We start from the raw sequence: 17,675 nt of genomic DNA, 5'->3' as shown, positions 1-17,675 counted from the left end.
CTAGAAGGATTATATAATGCTATGCCACAGAACCCCTCCCCTAACAGTTATTAAAAGTTGATTCATAAATCCAAAACATCAGATAGAATATTGACAGTGCTGAACTTGCATAAAACAAGCCGTTCGCAGTTCGCACTCCATCACGGCTATCTGTGCATGCGTACTGAACTTAACCACACGCTTGGATGTTTTCCGGTGCCGCTCGTGACCAGCAAGCACCATATGTCACTTAGGTGAGCGATCAGCGGTCATCACTTCCTACAATTGTAATGCATTGTCAGCCGAGCGGCGCCGGAAACATCCAAGCGTGCGGTTCAGTTCAGTACGCATGTGCGGATCGCTGTAATGGAGCGCAAACTGCGAACAGGCGTGAGTTGTTTTATGTAAGTTCAGCACTGTCAATATTCTATCTGATGTTTTGGATTTATCAACTGTTAATCTCTGTTAGGGGAGGGGTTCTGTGGCATAGCATTATATAATCTTGTTAGCAGCGTTAGTGTGGTGCTATCTCACATCTATGGCGCCAGTTCCTTGGCTGGGCTACCATCGAGTCCCCTAGGAGTATGACCACAAGCCTCCTGATGAACTCCTCACATCTTACTTGTTGAGGAAAGAAATCACTAGCCGCAAAAGTGTAAGGTGTATGGGGACCTTTACAGTGTTGGCCTCTCTCCTCTGATGGAATTAAGCACTCCAGCCAGAACCTTTGGTAATAGGCTATAGTTACAGACCTTTTATTGTGGATGTGCCGACTTGTGTTCACTGGCATTTTCTTGTATACTTTTTACGTGCCATGTGATCATTTTAGGAAAATCCTGAATTGTGCCATACACGACAACTTCTTGATCTTAATAAATAGTAAAGAGTGCCATATACAAAAGGAAACCTAAAAACAATCAATTAATTATTGACTGACATATGAATACCTGTGTGTAAAGGCCCGACAGTGAGGAGCAAACGAGTGCTATCAGCTCGTTCCCCCTTGGTGCCGCCGCTATTCCATGTGGCTGCAGCGAGCGGGGGGGCTGCCCTGGTGATCGATAGAGCGTCCGGGCAGCCCATAGAGGATAGGGGCAGTTAGGGCTGGGCGATATGGCCTAAAATTTATATCACGATATAATTTGATGCATGCACGATATAACGATATATCACGATATATAAATTTTTTTTTGTGTGTATACTCACCCCCCCCCTTGCCAGTCATCAGCCTTCCCCTGTGCCAGTGATCAGCCTTCCCCTATGCCTTCAGCCCCCTTTGTGCCAGTTATCACCCCCCCTTGCCAGTCATCAGCCTTCCCCTGTGCCATCAGCCCACCCTGTGCCAGTGATCAGCCCTCCCCTGTGCCATCAGCCCCCCTTGCCAGTCATCAGCCTTCCCCTGTACCATCAGCCCTCCCTTGTGCCAGTTATCACCCGCCTTGCCAGTCATCAGCCCCCCTTGCCAGCCATCAGCCCCCCGTTGCCAGTCATCAGCCCCCCGTTGCCAGTCATCAGCCCCCCCCCCCCCCCCCCACAGTGCCAGTCATCTCCCCTCTCAGTTTTCCAGCCATTTCATGTGCCAGCCAGCCAGGGCCATCATCAGCCCCATGCCAAGCCATCTGCCGCCCCCGACCCCTCTGCTACTTACCTTTCCTGCAGGGCTGGCTGATGGAGTCCGCGAGGCGAGACGGGCCGCGTCTTCTTCCCAGCATGCACTGGGAGACCTGACGTCACACGCATCAGCGCGCTAGCGCGCTGACGATGCGTGAACGGAAGGCCCTGCAGCGCGGTACCACGGAGCGGTAAGTGAGAAGCTTATTCACTACCGCTCCGTGGTATATCGCGATATGACGATATGCCAAAAATCTATATCGTCAACCAAATTGATGACGATATTTTGGCATATCGTTTATATCGCCCAGCCCTAGGGGCAGTCTGCTGCCGCCGCTCCTGTTCCACGGAGCGACTGCAGCAGATCGCTGCTATCTCAGTTCGTTTTTCAACATGTTTGAAAGACAAACGACGCAACGATCAGTCGACGGGAACGATGTGGGCTGATCGTTGCCTTCTATTCCACTGGACGATTATCGTCCGTCATTGCTGAATACGGCCCATAATCGTTCTGTGGAGTAGGGCCTTAAGCCATCTTCAATTAATTTATATCACACCTGCTGCAGATGGATAATTCTTATCCTAAAATATGTGCCTTCTGTTTGTTTCTGTGAAGGTTGCTACTTGAAGCTATTGCTACAATTAGTTTCACATAGGCTCTTTGTTACTTGGCAGCTAACGATTGTGTTTTGTATATAACAGGTACAGTAACATTTTTCAAGTTTTCATACGTATGTCCAGAGAAGAAGGGTTAAAATCTCTGTATCGAGGATTCAATCCTACTATTCTAGGAGTCATTCCCTATGCAGGAATCAGCTTCTTCACTTATGAGACGCTAAAGAAGTTACATGCAGGTGAGTACACTTGTACTATGCTCACACCTGTGTAACCATTTCCATCGTTCTGCTCTCTCCTAAGAGCAGAACAATGAAAAGAGAAGCAGTGCTGGATCCACTATTTGCTGATCACTAATGGCTCCCAATAGACCCCATTGACTTTAGTGAGGTCTGTCAAATATCTATCATTATGTCCAATATTTTAATAGAACACAGTGCTATTAATAATGCAAACCACACCTTGTCTATTTATTTATTTATATATTTATTTATTATATCAATTTTTTTTTTTTACCTCAACATTCAGCTACAACCTTATATACTGTGCTAATAATTTTACTTTAGCAAAACTCTTCCTCCCACATTGCCATGTGCAGTAGATGATGTTGGTAGAACTGACTGAGTTTCTAATGCACGTGGGATTGTCCTGACTCTTCCTGGGTTGCTTATGTTGGAGTTATGCCTGGTCCTTTCATTCTATGGGACACTGCCAATGAGATTTGGGAGTGGCTTTTCCCCTCTCTCCATTAAAAACATTTTCTCCTGGCTGTGCATCCTAAAGTGTATGGGAAGCTTTAGATGAAAAATCATATCCTTTCCTTGTTGAATGCCTTCTACAAATTTTTTATATAATGCAAGGCTATATGCATTGTCTAATGGTTTCCAAGCCTTACATGTCCCCTGGGGGATAATCCCATTGTATGGAATGCATACCGCTTCTACTATCTTTAGTCACCCTAGTTAATATTAAGAACTGTATGCAAATATATTGTCACCTAAGTAACCAAGTGTTGGATGAAGTGTTGTGAAGCAGACTGCCAGTGGAATCTGGGACAGTGGAACTGCGTTTTGTGGTGTGGCAAGCCACACATGCCAGGGGAATGTTACCCATCAGACTGCATTGTGCCAACCTGTTGCATAATAGCTATACCATGGCTGTTTGCAAAACTTAAGTCCCCCATGCCATGTGTATAGTTCATACAGAAGCAGGCACGCTAGATATTTTCATAAACAATTTACAGGGAACAGATAATATCACAGTACCATGACCATATATTACCACCACCAAATAACATACTGTATGCATACCATTTTTACCTCCATACAGTGGTCATATAATTAGATCACAGTTACTTGTGTACGCAAGTGATGTTTTCTCTGGTTGGGGTCTTCCTCTGTTGTCTTCTTCCCTATTTAACCCCTTCAAGACTAAGCCTATTTGGGCCTTAATGACCAGGCTCATTTTTCAAAATCTGACCTGTCTCACTTTATGCGCTTATATCTCAGTGATGCTGTAACGTATGCTAGCGATTCTGAGATTGTTTTTTTCGTCACATATGGCACTTTATATTAGTGGCAAAATTTGGTCACTACTTTGTGTGTTTTTTGTGAAAAACATCAAAATATCATGAAAAATTAAAAAAATTAGCATTTTATGAACTTTGAAATTATCTGCTTCTAAAAAAAAGAAAGTCGTAGCACATAAATTAGTTACTAAGTCACATTACCGATATGTCCTCTTTATTCTGGCTTCATTTCATAAACATATTTTACTTTTTTAGGTTGTTACGGGGCTTAGAAATTTATCAGCAAATTACCACATTTTTGTGAAAGTTTCCAAAACTGATTTTTTTTAGGGACCAGTTCTTTTTTTAAGTTGATTTAGGAGGCTTGTATACTGGAAACCCCCATAAGTGACCCCATTTTGAAAACTACACACCTTAAAGAATTAATCTTGGGGTATAATGAGCATTTTAACCCTACAGGGGCTGGAGCAAAGTATTCACTATTAGGCCGTAAAAAAATTGAAAATTAAAATTTTCCAATAATATATATGTTTAGATTAAAGTTTCTCATTTTAAAAAGGAACATGAGAGAAAAAGCACCCCAAAATTTGTAACGCAGGTTCTCCTGAGTAGAAAGGTACCTCATATGTGGGCATAAACCACTCTATGGGCACACAGCAGGGCTCAGAAGGGAAGGAGCGCCAATTAGCTTTTTCAATGCAGATTTTGCTGCCAGATGCGTTTGCAGAGCCCCTGTAGTGCCAGCGGAGTAAAATCTCCCCATAAATTACCCCATTTTGGAAAGTGCACCCCTCAGAGAATTTATCTTGGGGTGTGGTGACCATTTTGACCCCACATGTATTAGAGGAAAGTATTCAAAAGTAGACAGTAAAAATGAAAAACTCAAATTTTTCCAATAATATGTTCGTTTAGTTTGAAATTTCTCAATTTCACGAGGAACAAGAGAAAAAAATTACAGCAAAATTTATAACGCAGGTTCTCCTGAGTAGAACGGTACCTCATATGTGGGCATAAACCACTGTATGGGCACACAGCAGGGCCCAGAAGGAAGGGAGCGCCAATTAGCTTTTTCAATGCACATTTTCCTGAAGAAGTTTCTGAGCGCCAGGTGTGTTTGCAGAGCCCCTGTAGTGCCAGCAGAGTAAAATCTCCCCATAAATCACCCCATTTTGGAAAAGTGCACCCCTCAGAGAATTCATTTTGGGGTGTGGTGACCATTTTGACCCCACAGGTATTAGAGGAAAGTATTCAAAAGTAGACAGTAAAAATAAAAAACGCGAATTTTTCCAATAATATATTCCTTTAGTTTGAAATTTCTCATTTTCACGAGGAACAGGAGAGAAAGTTCACCCCAAAATCTGTAACGCAGGTTCTCCTGAGTACAACGGTACCCCATATGTGGGCATAAACCACTGTATGGGCACACAGCAGGGCTCAGAAGGGAAGGAGGGCCAATTAGCATTTTCAGTGCAGATTTTTCTGAAGAAGTTTCTGAGAGCCAGGTGCGTTTGCAGAGCCCCTGTAGTACCAGCGGAGTGAACCCCCCCCCCATAAGACACCCCATTTTGGAAACTGCACCCCTCAAAGAATTCATCTTTGTGTGTGGTGACCATTTTGACCCAACAGGTATTGGAGGAAAGTATTCAAAATTGGCCAGTAAAAATGAAATCTCAAATTTTTCCAATAATATGTTCATTTAGTTTGAAATTTCAAAATTTCACGAGGAACAGGAGAGAAAATGTACCCCAAAATCTGTAACGCAGGTTCTCCTGAGTACAGCGGTACCTCATATGTGGGCATAAACCACTGTATGGGCACACAGCAGGGCTAAGAAGGGAAGGAGCGCCAATTTGCTGGAGCAAAACCGCAGCTAGTAATAGTTATTAGAATAGCGCAGTTACTAAAATACAATAAAGAAAATGAGATTACAGGTAACGTAAGGTGGTTACGGACAGTCTGGGGTGGTTCCGGGTAATCTGGGGTGGATATGGACAACCTTGGGTGGTTATGGGTAATCTGGGGTGAATACGGACAAACTGGGGTGGTTACGGTGAACATGGGGTGGTCACAGGCAACCTGGGGTGGTTACGGGCAACGTGGGGTGCATACGGACAACCTGCTATGCTTACAGACAACCTGCTGTGGTTACAGACAATCTGGGGTGGATATGGTCAACATGGGGTGGTCACAGGCAACCTGGAGTGGTTACAGGCAACCTGGGGTGGTTTCGGGCAACGTGGGGTGGATACGGACAACCTGCTGTGGTTACAGACAACCTGGGGTGGTTACGGGTAATCTGGGGTGGATATGGTCAACATGGGGTGGTCATGGGCAACCTGGGGTGGTTACAGGCAATCTAGGGTGGTTACAGGCAACCTGCTGTGGTTACGGTAAACATAAGGTGGTTACGGGCAATCTGGGGTGGTTACGGGCAATCTGGGGTGGTTACGGATAAACTGAAGTGCTCATAGGTAATCTGAGGTGGGTACCTGTAATCTGGCGTGGTTACGGGCAATCTGGAGGGGGTCATTGGCAATTTGGGGTGGTCAGTGGCATGGTGCGGTGGTCAGAGGCGACCTGCGGTGGTTGCGTGCAATCTGGGGGGTTACATGTAATCTGGCATGATTACGGCAACCTGCGGTGGTTATGGGCAACCTGGGGGGGTTACAGACAATCTGGCATTGTTACGGATAAACTGAAGTGCTTATAGGTAATCTGGGGTGGGTACATGTAATTTGGGGTGATTACGGACAATCTGGAGGGGGTCACGAGCAACGTGCGGTGGTTACGGGCAATGTGCGGTGGTTACGCGCAATGTGCGGTGGTTACGTGTAATCTGGGGGGTTACGTGCAATCTGACGTGATTACGGACAACCTGGGGGGGTTACGGGCAACCTGCGGTGGTTACGGGTAATCTGGGGGGTTAGGGGTAATTTGGAAGTAAACTGCAATTATTACTATAATAAAAAGTGTGTGTTTTTTTTTTTTTGTGTTTGTCACTTTTTGTACATTTACACAGTCATGTTCACTGTATTTCTATGATTACTGTGATATTTTCTATCACAGTAATCATGGTTCACTGACAGAGACCATATTGGTCTCTGTCACTTTAAATTTTCTGAGTTGGCTGGTTATGTAGCGCATGCGCACTTCATAACCAGCCTGGACACCGAAGAGGAAGGAGCTCCAGGATCAGGTAACATATAAGGGGTAGGGGGGGTGACTGGGGGACAGGGGTGACTGGGGGGGGGCGACTTGGGGGACGGACACTGACACTTTTTATCCCCTGTCACCAATCATTCATGGTGACAGGGGATAAAAAGTGCATCCCTGCACTGGGAACAGGCGATCGGCGGTATATAGTATATACCGCCGATCTCCTGTTCCGGGACCCCACAGGGGGTCCCCGATAACTGCCCCATGCTCTCCGGTACCTCCGGTGGCGGAGAGCATGGGGTTTTAATTCATTTTTACATTTCAATCGCTGTGAACAGATATACTCTGTTCACAGCGATGGCGGCGGCCATCTTGGATCCGATGGCCGCCGGGGGAGGGGGGTTAGTGACTGGCTACTAGGGGGGGGTCTGATTCACATATTTCATCTCCCCCACCGTGGATTCACGGTGGGGGGAGATGAAAAGCACTGCAGCGCCAGCCCATTAGTGACCGCCGTATTGGCGGTCACTAAGGGGTTAACTGCCGGGCAGTTGCGGCAGGTGCCCGTCTATCACTGACAGCCGGGCCCCGCCGGGGATGACAGGAGTGCAGCTCCTGCGCCCCTGTCATCCCGTGGACGTACCGGCACGTCCATCTGCAGGAACTACATGCAGATTTGGACGTGCCGGTACGTCCAAATGCGGCAAGGGGTTAAACAAGACCATCAAGTAGTCATGATGACTGGTAACAATTAATCTGCGCAGAATCTGTCAGACAATATCTTCCCACCAGCATCTGCTACTACTGCTTACTTCTAGGTTGCTGGTCTTAAATTGCCTGTGGCCTAGAAGAGGAATGAGAAGTGGGTGAGCCCATTGTTCTCTGATCTCTTATTAGGTAGCAGTACTCGCCAATAAATACAGGGAAAATAGACGAGGCTTCCCGAAGCAGGGGCTGCAGGGAATATGGATGGTTTAGGCTGTGGGCCCCCTGGAAACTTGTGGGCCCTTGGTGGCCATCTGAACCAACTATATTAGAATCTGCCTCTGGTGCCAACTGTAAAGTTTGATGAAGGAAGAGTAGTGCTTTTAGATAGTGTTTTTTGTTTTTTTTAGAGGTTGGCTTAGGACTTTTAGCTTCAGTGAAGGAAAATCTTAGTGTTTCAGCATACAGAGACACTGAACACCTTTAGGGCCCTTGCACACCGAGGAAGTCACACAGATAGCTTGCCGCGGATTCTGCACGCGCTCCTGCTTGACTATCCGCCTGTCCCATAGACTCCATCCTATGGTCAGACAGATTCCGTCGTCCGCCCAAAGAATTGACAAGTCATGACTATGGGACTGGCTAAACGTCAAGTGGGGGAGCGAGCAACGATATCCACGTCATGTTATCCGCGTGATTTCCTCAGTGTGAATTGGCCCTTAGGATGAACTAAAACAGAGATCATGGGTCAGACACTCTCATTCATCATCAGTGTCTGACCTCACAAATGCTTTTCTGGATAAATGGGTAAAACCTCCCACAGATGCACTGCAACATCTTGTTGAAAGGCTTCAGAAGAGATAAAGCTGTTTATAACTAGGGACGAGCGAATTTACAGTACTAGCGAACCACTAGCCTCGGAAGTCAGCTTGTCAGCCACCCGTCTTTGAATTCCATGCCGCACCTTTCTGGGTGCTTGGAAAAGCTGTATCCAGACCTGGGAAACTGGGTCCCTAGAAAAGCTGGATCCAATCCTGTCCTGGGAATTTTCTACCAGAGTGGAGTGGCAGAGACTTCAAAGGCAACCGGCTGATAAGCATATTGCCGAGCTAACAAAGTGGTTTGCTTTGTACTGTAAATTTGCTCATCTCTAATCACAACTTTTGGCATGTATCTGCAACAGATGACAGGTTCAGTTTGTTATTTTATTTATGTCCTAGATATAACCAGTATTAGTAAAATAATGGTATTCTCTGTATTTGTCATTTCAGAGCATAGTGGCAGGGCACAACCATATCCTTTTGAACGGCTGCTGTTTGGAGCCTGTGCTGGACTTCTTGGTCAGTCAGCCTCTTACCCACTGGACGTGGTTAGGAGACGCATGCAGACTGCTGGCATAACTGGACATACATACAGCTCCATACTTGGAACCATGCAGGAGGTGGTGTCAGAAGAAGGTTTAATCCGTGGATTGTATAAAGGCCTCAGCATGAACTGGGTAAAGGGTCCAATCGCAGTTGGTATAAGCTTTACTACCTTTGATCTAACACAGATTCTCTTGAAGAAGCTCCAGCGAGTAGCTGATATTCAGCGGTAGAGTGGTTGGTCATTTGTCAGTACTTTTTAACCTGTTTGCTGTTTCAGAAGAATCCTTTTTGAAAGTGGGGATGTTAGAACAGCAAATGTCTCCTTCCCAGTGTGAAGCTCAAGGTTTGCTTTGCATTTTTAAAGAAAGCTATTGGTGCTAATTAGTTAGCCAAAACAATATGGCTACAGAAGAACAGTTGCTTTTGCCAAAAGAAAAGTTAAAATTGCCATTTTTTGGAAGTGTTTGTTTAGCTCGTGGGTGGTTGTGTAAGAGGTATCAGAGGATCTCAGAAGCCAAGGTCAGTTTCCATGTCACTCTTCATACAATGTTATTGTCACCTCTAAGTTATTTTGTGTGCAAGAACAGCCTCGTAGGACACTGATGATTTTGTCATATCCTACTTGGACAGTTGAATGCCAGTGATGCAGATAGTGTCTAAAATCAAACGTGATCTCCGGGTCTCCAAGGGCTGTAGTGCTGATATCTATACAAGGGACTGAACAAAGCCAAAAGTACCTTGATTTTCAAATATTTATTTTTCTTTTCTCTACTGAAGTCCACTGAATCAGTGTGCTAAGATTGTGCCATTGCCTTTCAAAATTCATTTGTACCCTTTAAGCAGCAGAATGATGTGAAGTGCCATTGCTTGGTTAAAACATATATATACTTGCACATAGCTGTGCACTTTCATCCATGTTCCTGCGTATGCTGCTTTTTTTTGCTATGTGTTTGTGTACAAGTAGACTGTATACACATGGTAATTTGATATGTGCCTACCCTTCCAAGTGAATAAAACATTTGTGTGATAGCTGTTAGAGATTAATAATCCATATTTAGCACCTGTTTTATACCAAAATATTCTGCAAGGTAAGGGTGGTTTGGAAAAGGGGATGACAAAATTTTTCTGTAATATGCATTTACACAAATGGCACCTGTATAGTGTTAATAGCACTGGCTAGCGCAGATTTCCTTGTGCTTACTCTCTACTGGTAGCATAATGCAGCAAATGAATCTGTGTTAACCAGTGTCTTTAATCCAACCTTGAATTATCCAGTTTGCTGCCATAGTCAGCACACACAACACAAATGGCCCAATGTGAACCTACCCTAAACTTACAGTTTTTAGATGTGAGTGTTTAATGATGACAGTTTAATGTAACACTGTCAACCCCTTTTTGCATTCTGACTTCTCTACACAGATGTAATGGGTAAATTTCTCAGTTTTCATACCTTATTTTATATCATATGTCATGGTGCTTGTTCCAGTAAAAAGCCATCTTTTATCATCTGTGGATTAAGCTACCTGGGCAGGAACAGGTCAGCCTAAAGGTCTAGGCCCCACCCCCTCTAGGTCAGGCCATACCAATGGCTGTTGAGGGGATGGGGCCTATGCGTTGATACCGTCACATGGGCGGGGCTAAGTGGCACTTCAGCCATGAAACCCCGCCTAGGTAGCACAATCCAGAGATGATAAAAGATCACTTTTTACTGGAACAAGCACCATGACATATGAATATGGTATGAAAACTGCAAAATGTACCCTTTACACCTGTGTAGAGAAGTCATAATGCAAAAAGGGGGTGACAGTGTCACTTTAAACCTTTACTACTCTTGTATGTAGTGTGAGCAATTTATCCTGACGATAGTTATTTAGTATAGTAATACACCACACAAGTAGAGGCCTGAAAGTGTCAGGAGACTAGTACCAAGTTTATTATATTTCAGAGGGGGACATATTAAAAGGACTGCATAAGGAAATTGGAACAGTTGAAACAATTTGCAAAAATCACACCAGTATATACTGTCTTTAGCTTATCACAAGCTCTACATTGGGCATTTCATGGAGAGCGTCAACTTCTGCTACAAAGCATAGTCAAGGATGCTTCAAGCATAGTCATGGATGCTTGACAAAGAGGAGACTCTTGAAACATGGTAGAAGAAGCAGCATTTCCTGGCACTGACTCCCTCCATGGAATGCCCCACGTTGTGATGAGCTAAAGACAATACACATTACTCGGATTGCATACTAATGCAAGGGCTATTGCACTATTGGGTGAGTATGCTACTTTTGTATGTGAAGTTGAATTGTTCCAGTAAATAAGAGAACGCAAAGTATATACTGGTGTGATTTTTGCAAATTGTCTGGACCAATACCCAGGATTAACAAGCTCCTGGTTTACACACCAACTGAGTAGATACGTGGGCATTTTATGCTATATGTTGGACAAGATTGCTTCTGTATCTTAAACTCATAATGTGGTGACAATTTTTTGGTGCATGTTATGTTAGAATTTGCCTCTGTCTTATATGATGGAGCTCAGGTAAGACAGACCTGATGTAGGATTGTGTCTGGTAATGATAACAATTCTCATTAGACTCTCAGATTGACGGCTCTTCCATAGCTGTAGAATGCATTTCTGTACCTCTATTGATACGTCTGCCCCAGTGTTAGTTCTTTGGAAATGTGATAGAGTTTATAAATTATGTATCAGAGCCTGAATACAAATAACTCCATATAAGAAAGCACATTGCACAGAAACGCACAACTATAGTGTTGCACAATGCTAAATGGGCAACCTTGCTGCTGAAAAGTCTTTCTATGTTCTAGTATCTGACAAGTAAGAGAAATCGATGCTTTTTGCCCCCTGTTCTGCTATGTTGCAGTGCCAGCACTTTTGGAAGAGGTTTATATATCAATATATAATTACCTATATTTTAAAAAGTATTGCAAGAGATTGTATATTTAATAAAACATACTATAAAACAATTGTGTGTATTATTTCATTGTTTCAAACTTGGGGTTGTAAGGTCTGCAGACCCTACCTAGTAGGCCTGTTTTTGTTTGTCTTAGGAGCTGCATACATGGCATATTGATAGGATATACAATAAATATGTGAGTTGTATTGGTCTTATCAAACATGTATAACATACTGTATCAGTCAATCCAGGCATTTCCTATCATAACATAGTCCGCAGCACTGTACTTATCATTCAGATCTGTGCCTCTTGCCAAGGGGGCTTGTGATCGTATTCACCATCTCAAACACACTTGCTTCAGTTTACCTAGCAGTATGCTTTTGAATATAGTAATAGAGGAAATATGCGCAGGAATAGGGAAAACATAAAAACCCCTTTGTTGTCCTTTAGCAGTAGAGCGGATTCCCAGCAGCAACCAACTGGGACAGGAAAGAACCTTCCAAACGAGCCTGGCGCAGGTGTAGGGAAATTCAGTATATCATACACCACCCAGGAGAATCTCCAAGCGGTATAATATCATAACAAGCGGTATTTATTAACAGATGCAACGCGTTTCGGCTCATATGGCTAATATGATATTATACCGCTGTCCTTTCAGCTAATAGGGGGCTGCCCTTACACTGGGTAACACAGGGTTGGTATTTGGATTAATGGTATGCATGCGCCAAATGCCTATGCCTACTAATATACAGAACTCAACAAGATGGACACATTTAATTGTGGTGTAGGGCTAGGGGGGGTAACACCACTATGCAATTGCAATGTAGCCTGTGTCATAAAGTGACTGTGCCACCAGGCCCAGGCTGAAGCACTGGAGGCTGCCCGACCCACCCTTAGTGAGAGGAACCCCCCGCCCCGCTATGATAGGGTTCCATTGATTCTAATGGAGTCACGTCATAGAGGGTCTGGGGTTTCTTCCCACTAAGGGTGGGTTGGCCCGCCTTCAGTGCTTCAGCCTGGGCCTGGTGGTACAGTAATAATTTTTAGTACACAGTCACTTTAATCACTAACACAGTGATTCCCTATTGAATATAGTGCAGCTACCGAATACTGTTTTGTTCTGCAAAGAAGCACAAATCATAATATATGAATAAATGTGTTCTTATTCCTGAAAAGGAAATAATGCCAGAGAACTGTTGAGTTGTATGACAGCTAGTGCTTGTAGGGGATTCCATACTCAGGAATACAGACAGAATAATTTGTTGCCAAGACCGCCTCAACCAAATGGTTTGCTGTCTGCCTGGTGCCAGGGTTCTGCATGTGATAGAAAGGGTGGACAAATTGCTTGGGGGCTGGGGTACATCAGAGGTACATTCAGAATAAGTTTAGAGAACTAGGTGCTAAGTTAAAGGGAAGGACCAAGGTTGTTTTATCTGGAATACTGCCTACGCATTGCAGGAGAGACAGCGGGAGCTTGGGTAATTAAATGCATGGCTGATGTGTAAGGGAGCAGGGTTTGGGGTTTAAGAGCACTGGGCTGATTTTTTTTATTGGGGTACAATCTGTTTTCCTCAGATAAATTGCACCTGAATGGAAGGGGGTCCGCTGTGCTGGGGAAGAGAGTCCTAGAAGGGGTGGAAGGGTTTTTGAACTAGGGATGTGGAGGGAGAACAAAGCTGACACTAAAGTATATAATAAAGTAGCTGATAGGTTAGAGAGGGGTCAGAACATAGAGAGGATAAAGATCCTTTTGTTACAAATGAGCAGTGAAAATGATTGTACACTCAGCATTTCAATAAATCATATTACTGATACTGAAGGTGTTAAACTAGATGGTAATATAAAGTATATGTTTTTCAATGCCAGAAGTCTAGCCAGCAAAATGATGGGGGGGATAGAGGCCTTAATTCTGAAGAAACACATTGATGTAGTTGGTGTCACTGAGACGTGGCTGTTCTGAGAAACTGGCGTCTCTGTCGCTATCCTTTCCCTGCATTTCGTTTTAATGGATCATCTTCAATAAAGTTTTTAATGGTGAGTGCCCTTCACACTTTCTGTTTTTTTTCTCCTCATCTTCACGACGGCACCACAGGAGTTAACTCGTACCCTAAGGACAGGAAAACACACACGAGAGGTTAAAAGCCCCTCCCCTTCCCACTCTCACCAGTTTTTCCTGTCCCTGCAGGACAGGCACGAGAGGTGGGGATCCATCGTGAAGATGAGGAGATCCCCTCTAAAAAAGAAGAAAATCATGGTACCTCGCCAGCGCGTCGATCAGGGTTCGCCTCCTTCCTTCCTGAGGGCAGCTGGTTGGATCTTCAGATCCAGAGGTAAGGGGAAGGCCCGGAGGCCCATGCCTTCCCTGTCAGTGACGGGTCCCACTCTGGAGGCTCCCGCTTCTATGTGCCCACACATCCTCCTTCGGGGGGGGGGGGTGGTTCCCTTCCTGTCACACGTGCAGGTCCCTGGTCTGAGGAGGAGGCGGCACGGACTGCAGCAGAAGGAGATAGCGTCGCTGCCCGCTGTACAGCTCCAGGACCCGTAGCGACGCTATCTCCTTCTGCTGCAGTCCGTGCCGCCTCCTCCTTAGACCGGGGACCTGCAAGTGTGACAGGAAGGGAACCGGACGCAGGTCAGCGCGGCTCTGCCGTGTAAGGGGTGGGACAGCTCAGCCGCGGCTCTGTGGAGAGGCTGGAGCCGCCGTTACCACATCTCTCCTGACTGCCGGCCCTGCTCCTCACCGTGCCGGACCCCACACTTTACCGCGCCTGCCTTAGTCCCCCTCAGCTGCCCCATACCCCCTCAGTGACCCCCAGTCTGCCCCATACCCCCTCAGTGACCCCAGTCTGCCCCATATCCCCCAGTGACCCCCAGTCTGCCCCATACCCCCTCAGTGACCCCCAGTCTGCCCCATACCCACTTCGTTATCCCCAGTCTGCCCCATACCTTCAGTCCGCCCCGTCACCCCCAGTCTGCCCCATACCCCCCCAGTCTGCCCCATACCTCCTCAGGCTGCCCCATACCCACCAGTCTGCCCCATACCCACTTAGTCACCCCCAGTCTGCCCCATACCCCCTCAGTCACCCCCAGTCTGCCCCATACCCCCCAGTGACCCCCAGTCTGCCCCATACCCACTCAGTTATCCCCAGTCTGCCCCATACCTTTAGTCCGCCCCATACCCCCTCAGTGACCCCTAGTCTGCCTCAGTCACCCTTAGCTGCCTCAGCCCCCCAGTCACCCTCAGCTGCCCCAGTCCCCCTAATCTATTCCTGTACTACTACACCCATCATCTATACCTGTACTACTACCACCACTACTCATCTTTACCTGTACTACGACACCCCTTATCCACTATACCCCCACTATTACACCCTACCTAGATAGAGGCACATAGAAGATCTCCTATACTATATGAAGGCACAGAGTACATAGGGCACATATTTGGGAAAACTACTTATAGGGGAGGGGGCTTGTCTACTACATGGGGGCACAGGGGGAGCACTGTTACACTGGGAAGCAATACAGTTGTCTCAAATATTAATAAAATAGTATCTGATGCTGCAGGGAGAAAAATGTCCTGTTTATTTAGCAAAAAGAAAAAAAAATTGAGATTTAAATCGAGAATTGTCCAAAATGTAAAAAAAAATCGAGAAATACTATTTCTCTGCTGAGCGCACAGGTCAATTGTTAAGAGCTGTCCGTCAGACCTTAGCGGTGGAAGAGGTAAAGGAGGAATTATCTGCAAAAGATAAATTTTTTGCGGGCCTCAAAGTTAAAGAGAAACTAACTTTCCCTGTGCATGAGACTCTACAGTCACTCATCTCTGATGAATGGCAGGATCCAGAAAGGAGACTAGTTATTCCAGGGGAAATGAGAAGACGTCTTCCCTTTAAAAAAGAGGACTTAGGGAATTGGGGGAGATACCTAGAATAGACGCTCAGGTAGCAAAAGCCACTAAAAAATCGCTCTTACAGTTTGAAGACTCAGCTTAAGGATCCAATGGATCGGAAGGCCGAAAATCTTCTCAAAAAATCGTGGGAAACAGTTTCCTATTCACTAAAAAATAATATCGCTGCAACTTGCATTGCCCGGGCGCTGTATGTATGGATAGATCAGCTGGAGGAACATCTGAGAAGTAAGGAGACAACCCGAGAAGAGATGATTGATTCCCTTCCGGTGCTTAGAGACGCTGCGGCCTTTCTGGCGGACTCCGCAGCAGACTCTATTCGGGTAGCAGCTAAGAAGGGTGCTCTAACTCAGTGATTTTCAACCTTTTTTGAGCCGCGGCACCCTTTTTTTACTTAAAAAATCCCACCAACCAAAATGGCACAAAATGACACTAAAACAGTACATATTATACATATAGTAAATAATATAGATTCTAAATGTATTTATACTCACTCAGTGTGAAACCTGGGCCTGTTTCCATAAACACAAAAGGGATATCCTGGCAGGAATGTTGGAAAGACACACACGAAGCTCTTCCTCAACAGTTCTCAGTCTCTCCCTGTTTTTAGTTTTTATTGCAGTCAAGCTTGAGAAGCCCAGCTCACATAGATATGTGGTTGAAAATGGGAGCAATGTCAAAATAGCTTTGTTGGCCAGAATGGGGAACTCCAACAGAGGATGTCAGGAGAGGAGGGTGCTGATCTTATAGGGGAGGTCACAGCAGCACAGAGGATGTCAGGAGAGGAGGAGACTGACCTTCTAGAGGATGTCAGGAGAGGAGGGGGCTGATCTTATAGGGGAGGTCACCGCAGCACAGAGGATGTCAGGAGAGGAGGGTGCTGATCTTATAGGGGAGGTCACCGCAGCACAGAGGATGTCAGGAGAGGAGGGTGCTGATCTTATAGGGGAGGTCACCGCAGCACAGAGGATGTCAGGAGAGGAGGGTGCTGATCTCATAGGGGAGGTCACAGGATCACAGCAGCACAGAGGATGTCAGGAAATGAAGGTGCTGATCTTATAGGGGAGGTCACAGGAGCACAGAGGATGTCAGGAGAGGAAGGTGCTGATGTTAGGTCACAATCCCTCCCCCTCCCCCCATTAACATCTTGTTTTTTTTTTAACTTATTGCCCTTTATAAACATGGCCATCTGGCCCCCCTATGCAGCCTGGCCCTGCCCCAGTAATCATTGTGCGCTGGGCCCAGTCCTACTGCCAGGCAGCCTCCCCTCCAACCAGCCCTAAACAGTCTGTCCATTTTCCGGCCCGGTCCGGGTCCCCCCAGTGCCTAATTTAACTTACATGTTAGACAGGCACAGGCAGCTCCTCTGCTTTGCTGTTCTGGGCTGCTCACCTTGTCTTCGGCATGGGCGGCGGACGCCAGACGTGCTTCTTCTCAACGCTGCGCTGCGTCTCAAGGCCCGCCCACCTAGAGCAGCGTACAGCCGCAGCGTACGTACGTACACACGCACGCAGGGCAGGGGTCAGAGAGCTAAGTGCGGCACGGGGGTGGCGGACTTCACGGATAGCGCGATCAGGGGCCCACTCTACTGCTGTGTAGTGTAGTAAGACAAACTTTCCGCGCGGCACACCCGACCATGTTTAGCGGCACACTGGTTGAAAATCACTGCTCTAACTAATTCAACTAGAAGAGCGTTATGGATGAAGAACTGGTCAGGAGACAGTATTTCCAGAACTAAATTATGTGGCATTCCCTTTTAGGGTAAATATGTGTTTGGTTCTGTTCTTGACACTATTGTGGAAAAGTCGGTAGACAAAAACAAAGCGCTCCCAGAGGTGAAAGCGCAAAAGAAGAAAGAACAGTACAAGCGCCCCAGAACTCAGGAGAGTT

At 45.8% G+C, this 17,675-nt stretch overlaps 1 protein-coding gene across 2 annotated transcripts in view; it reads left to right on the top strand.

The window, feature by feature from the left end:
* Window positions 1-11,948, top strand: part of SLC25A42 (solute carrier family 25 member 42) — a 50,666-nt gene extending 38,718 nt beyond the window's left edge. For both annotated transcript variants that reach the window (XM_069962253.1, XM_069962252.1), the window contains exons 7-8: window positions 2,293-2,444; window positions 8,866-11,948. In XM_069962253.1, the coding sequence (XP_069818354.1) occupies window positions 2,293-2,444; window positions 8,866-9,191 (478 nt within the window). In that variant the 3' untranslated portion in view covers window positions 9,192-11,948. The remainder of the gene's footprint in view (window positions 1-2,292; window positions 2,445-8,865) is intronic.
* The last annotated feature ends 5,727 nt before the right edge of the window (window positions 11,949-17,675 follow it).

Source organism: Dendropsophus ebraccatus, chromosome 3 (assembly GCF_027789765.1).
Source record: "Dendropsophus ebraccatus isolate aDenEbr1 chromosome 3, aDenEbr1.pat, whole genome shotgun sequence".
In the NCBI taxonomy this organism is placed as follows: domain Eukaryota; kingdom Metazoa; phylum Chordata; class Amphibia; order Anura; family Hylidae; genus Dendropsophus; species Dendropsophus ebraccatus.
This window is presented reverse-complemented; position numbering and strand designations above follow the sequence as displayed.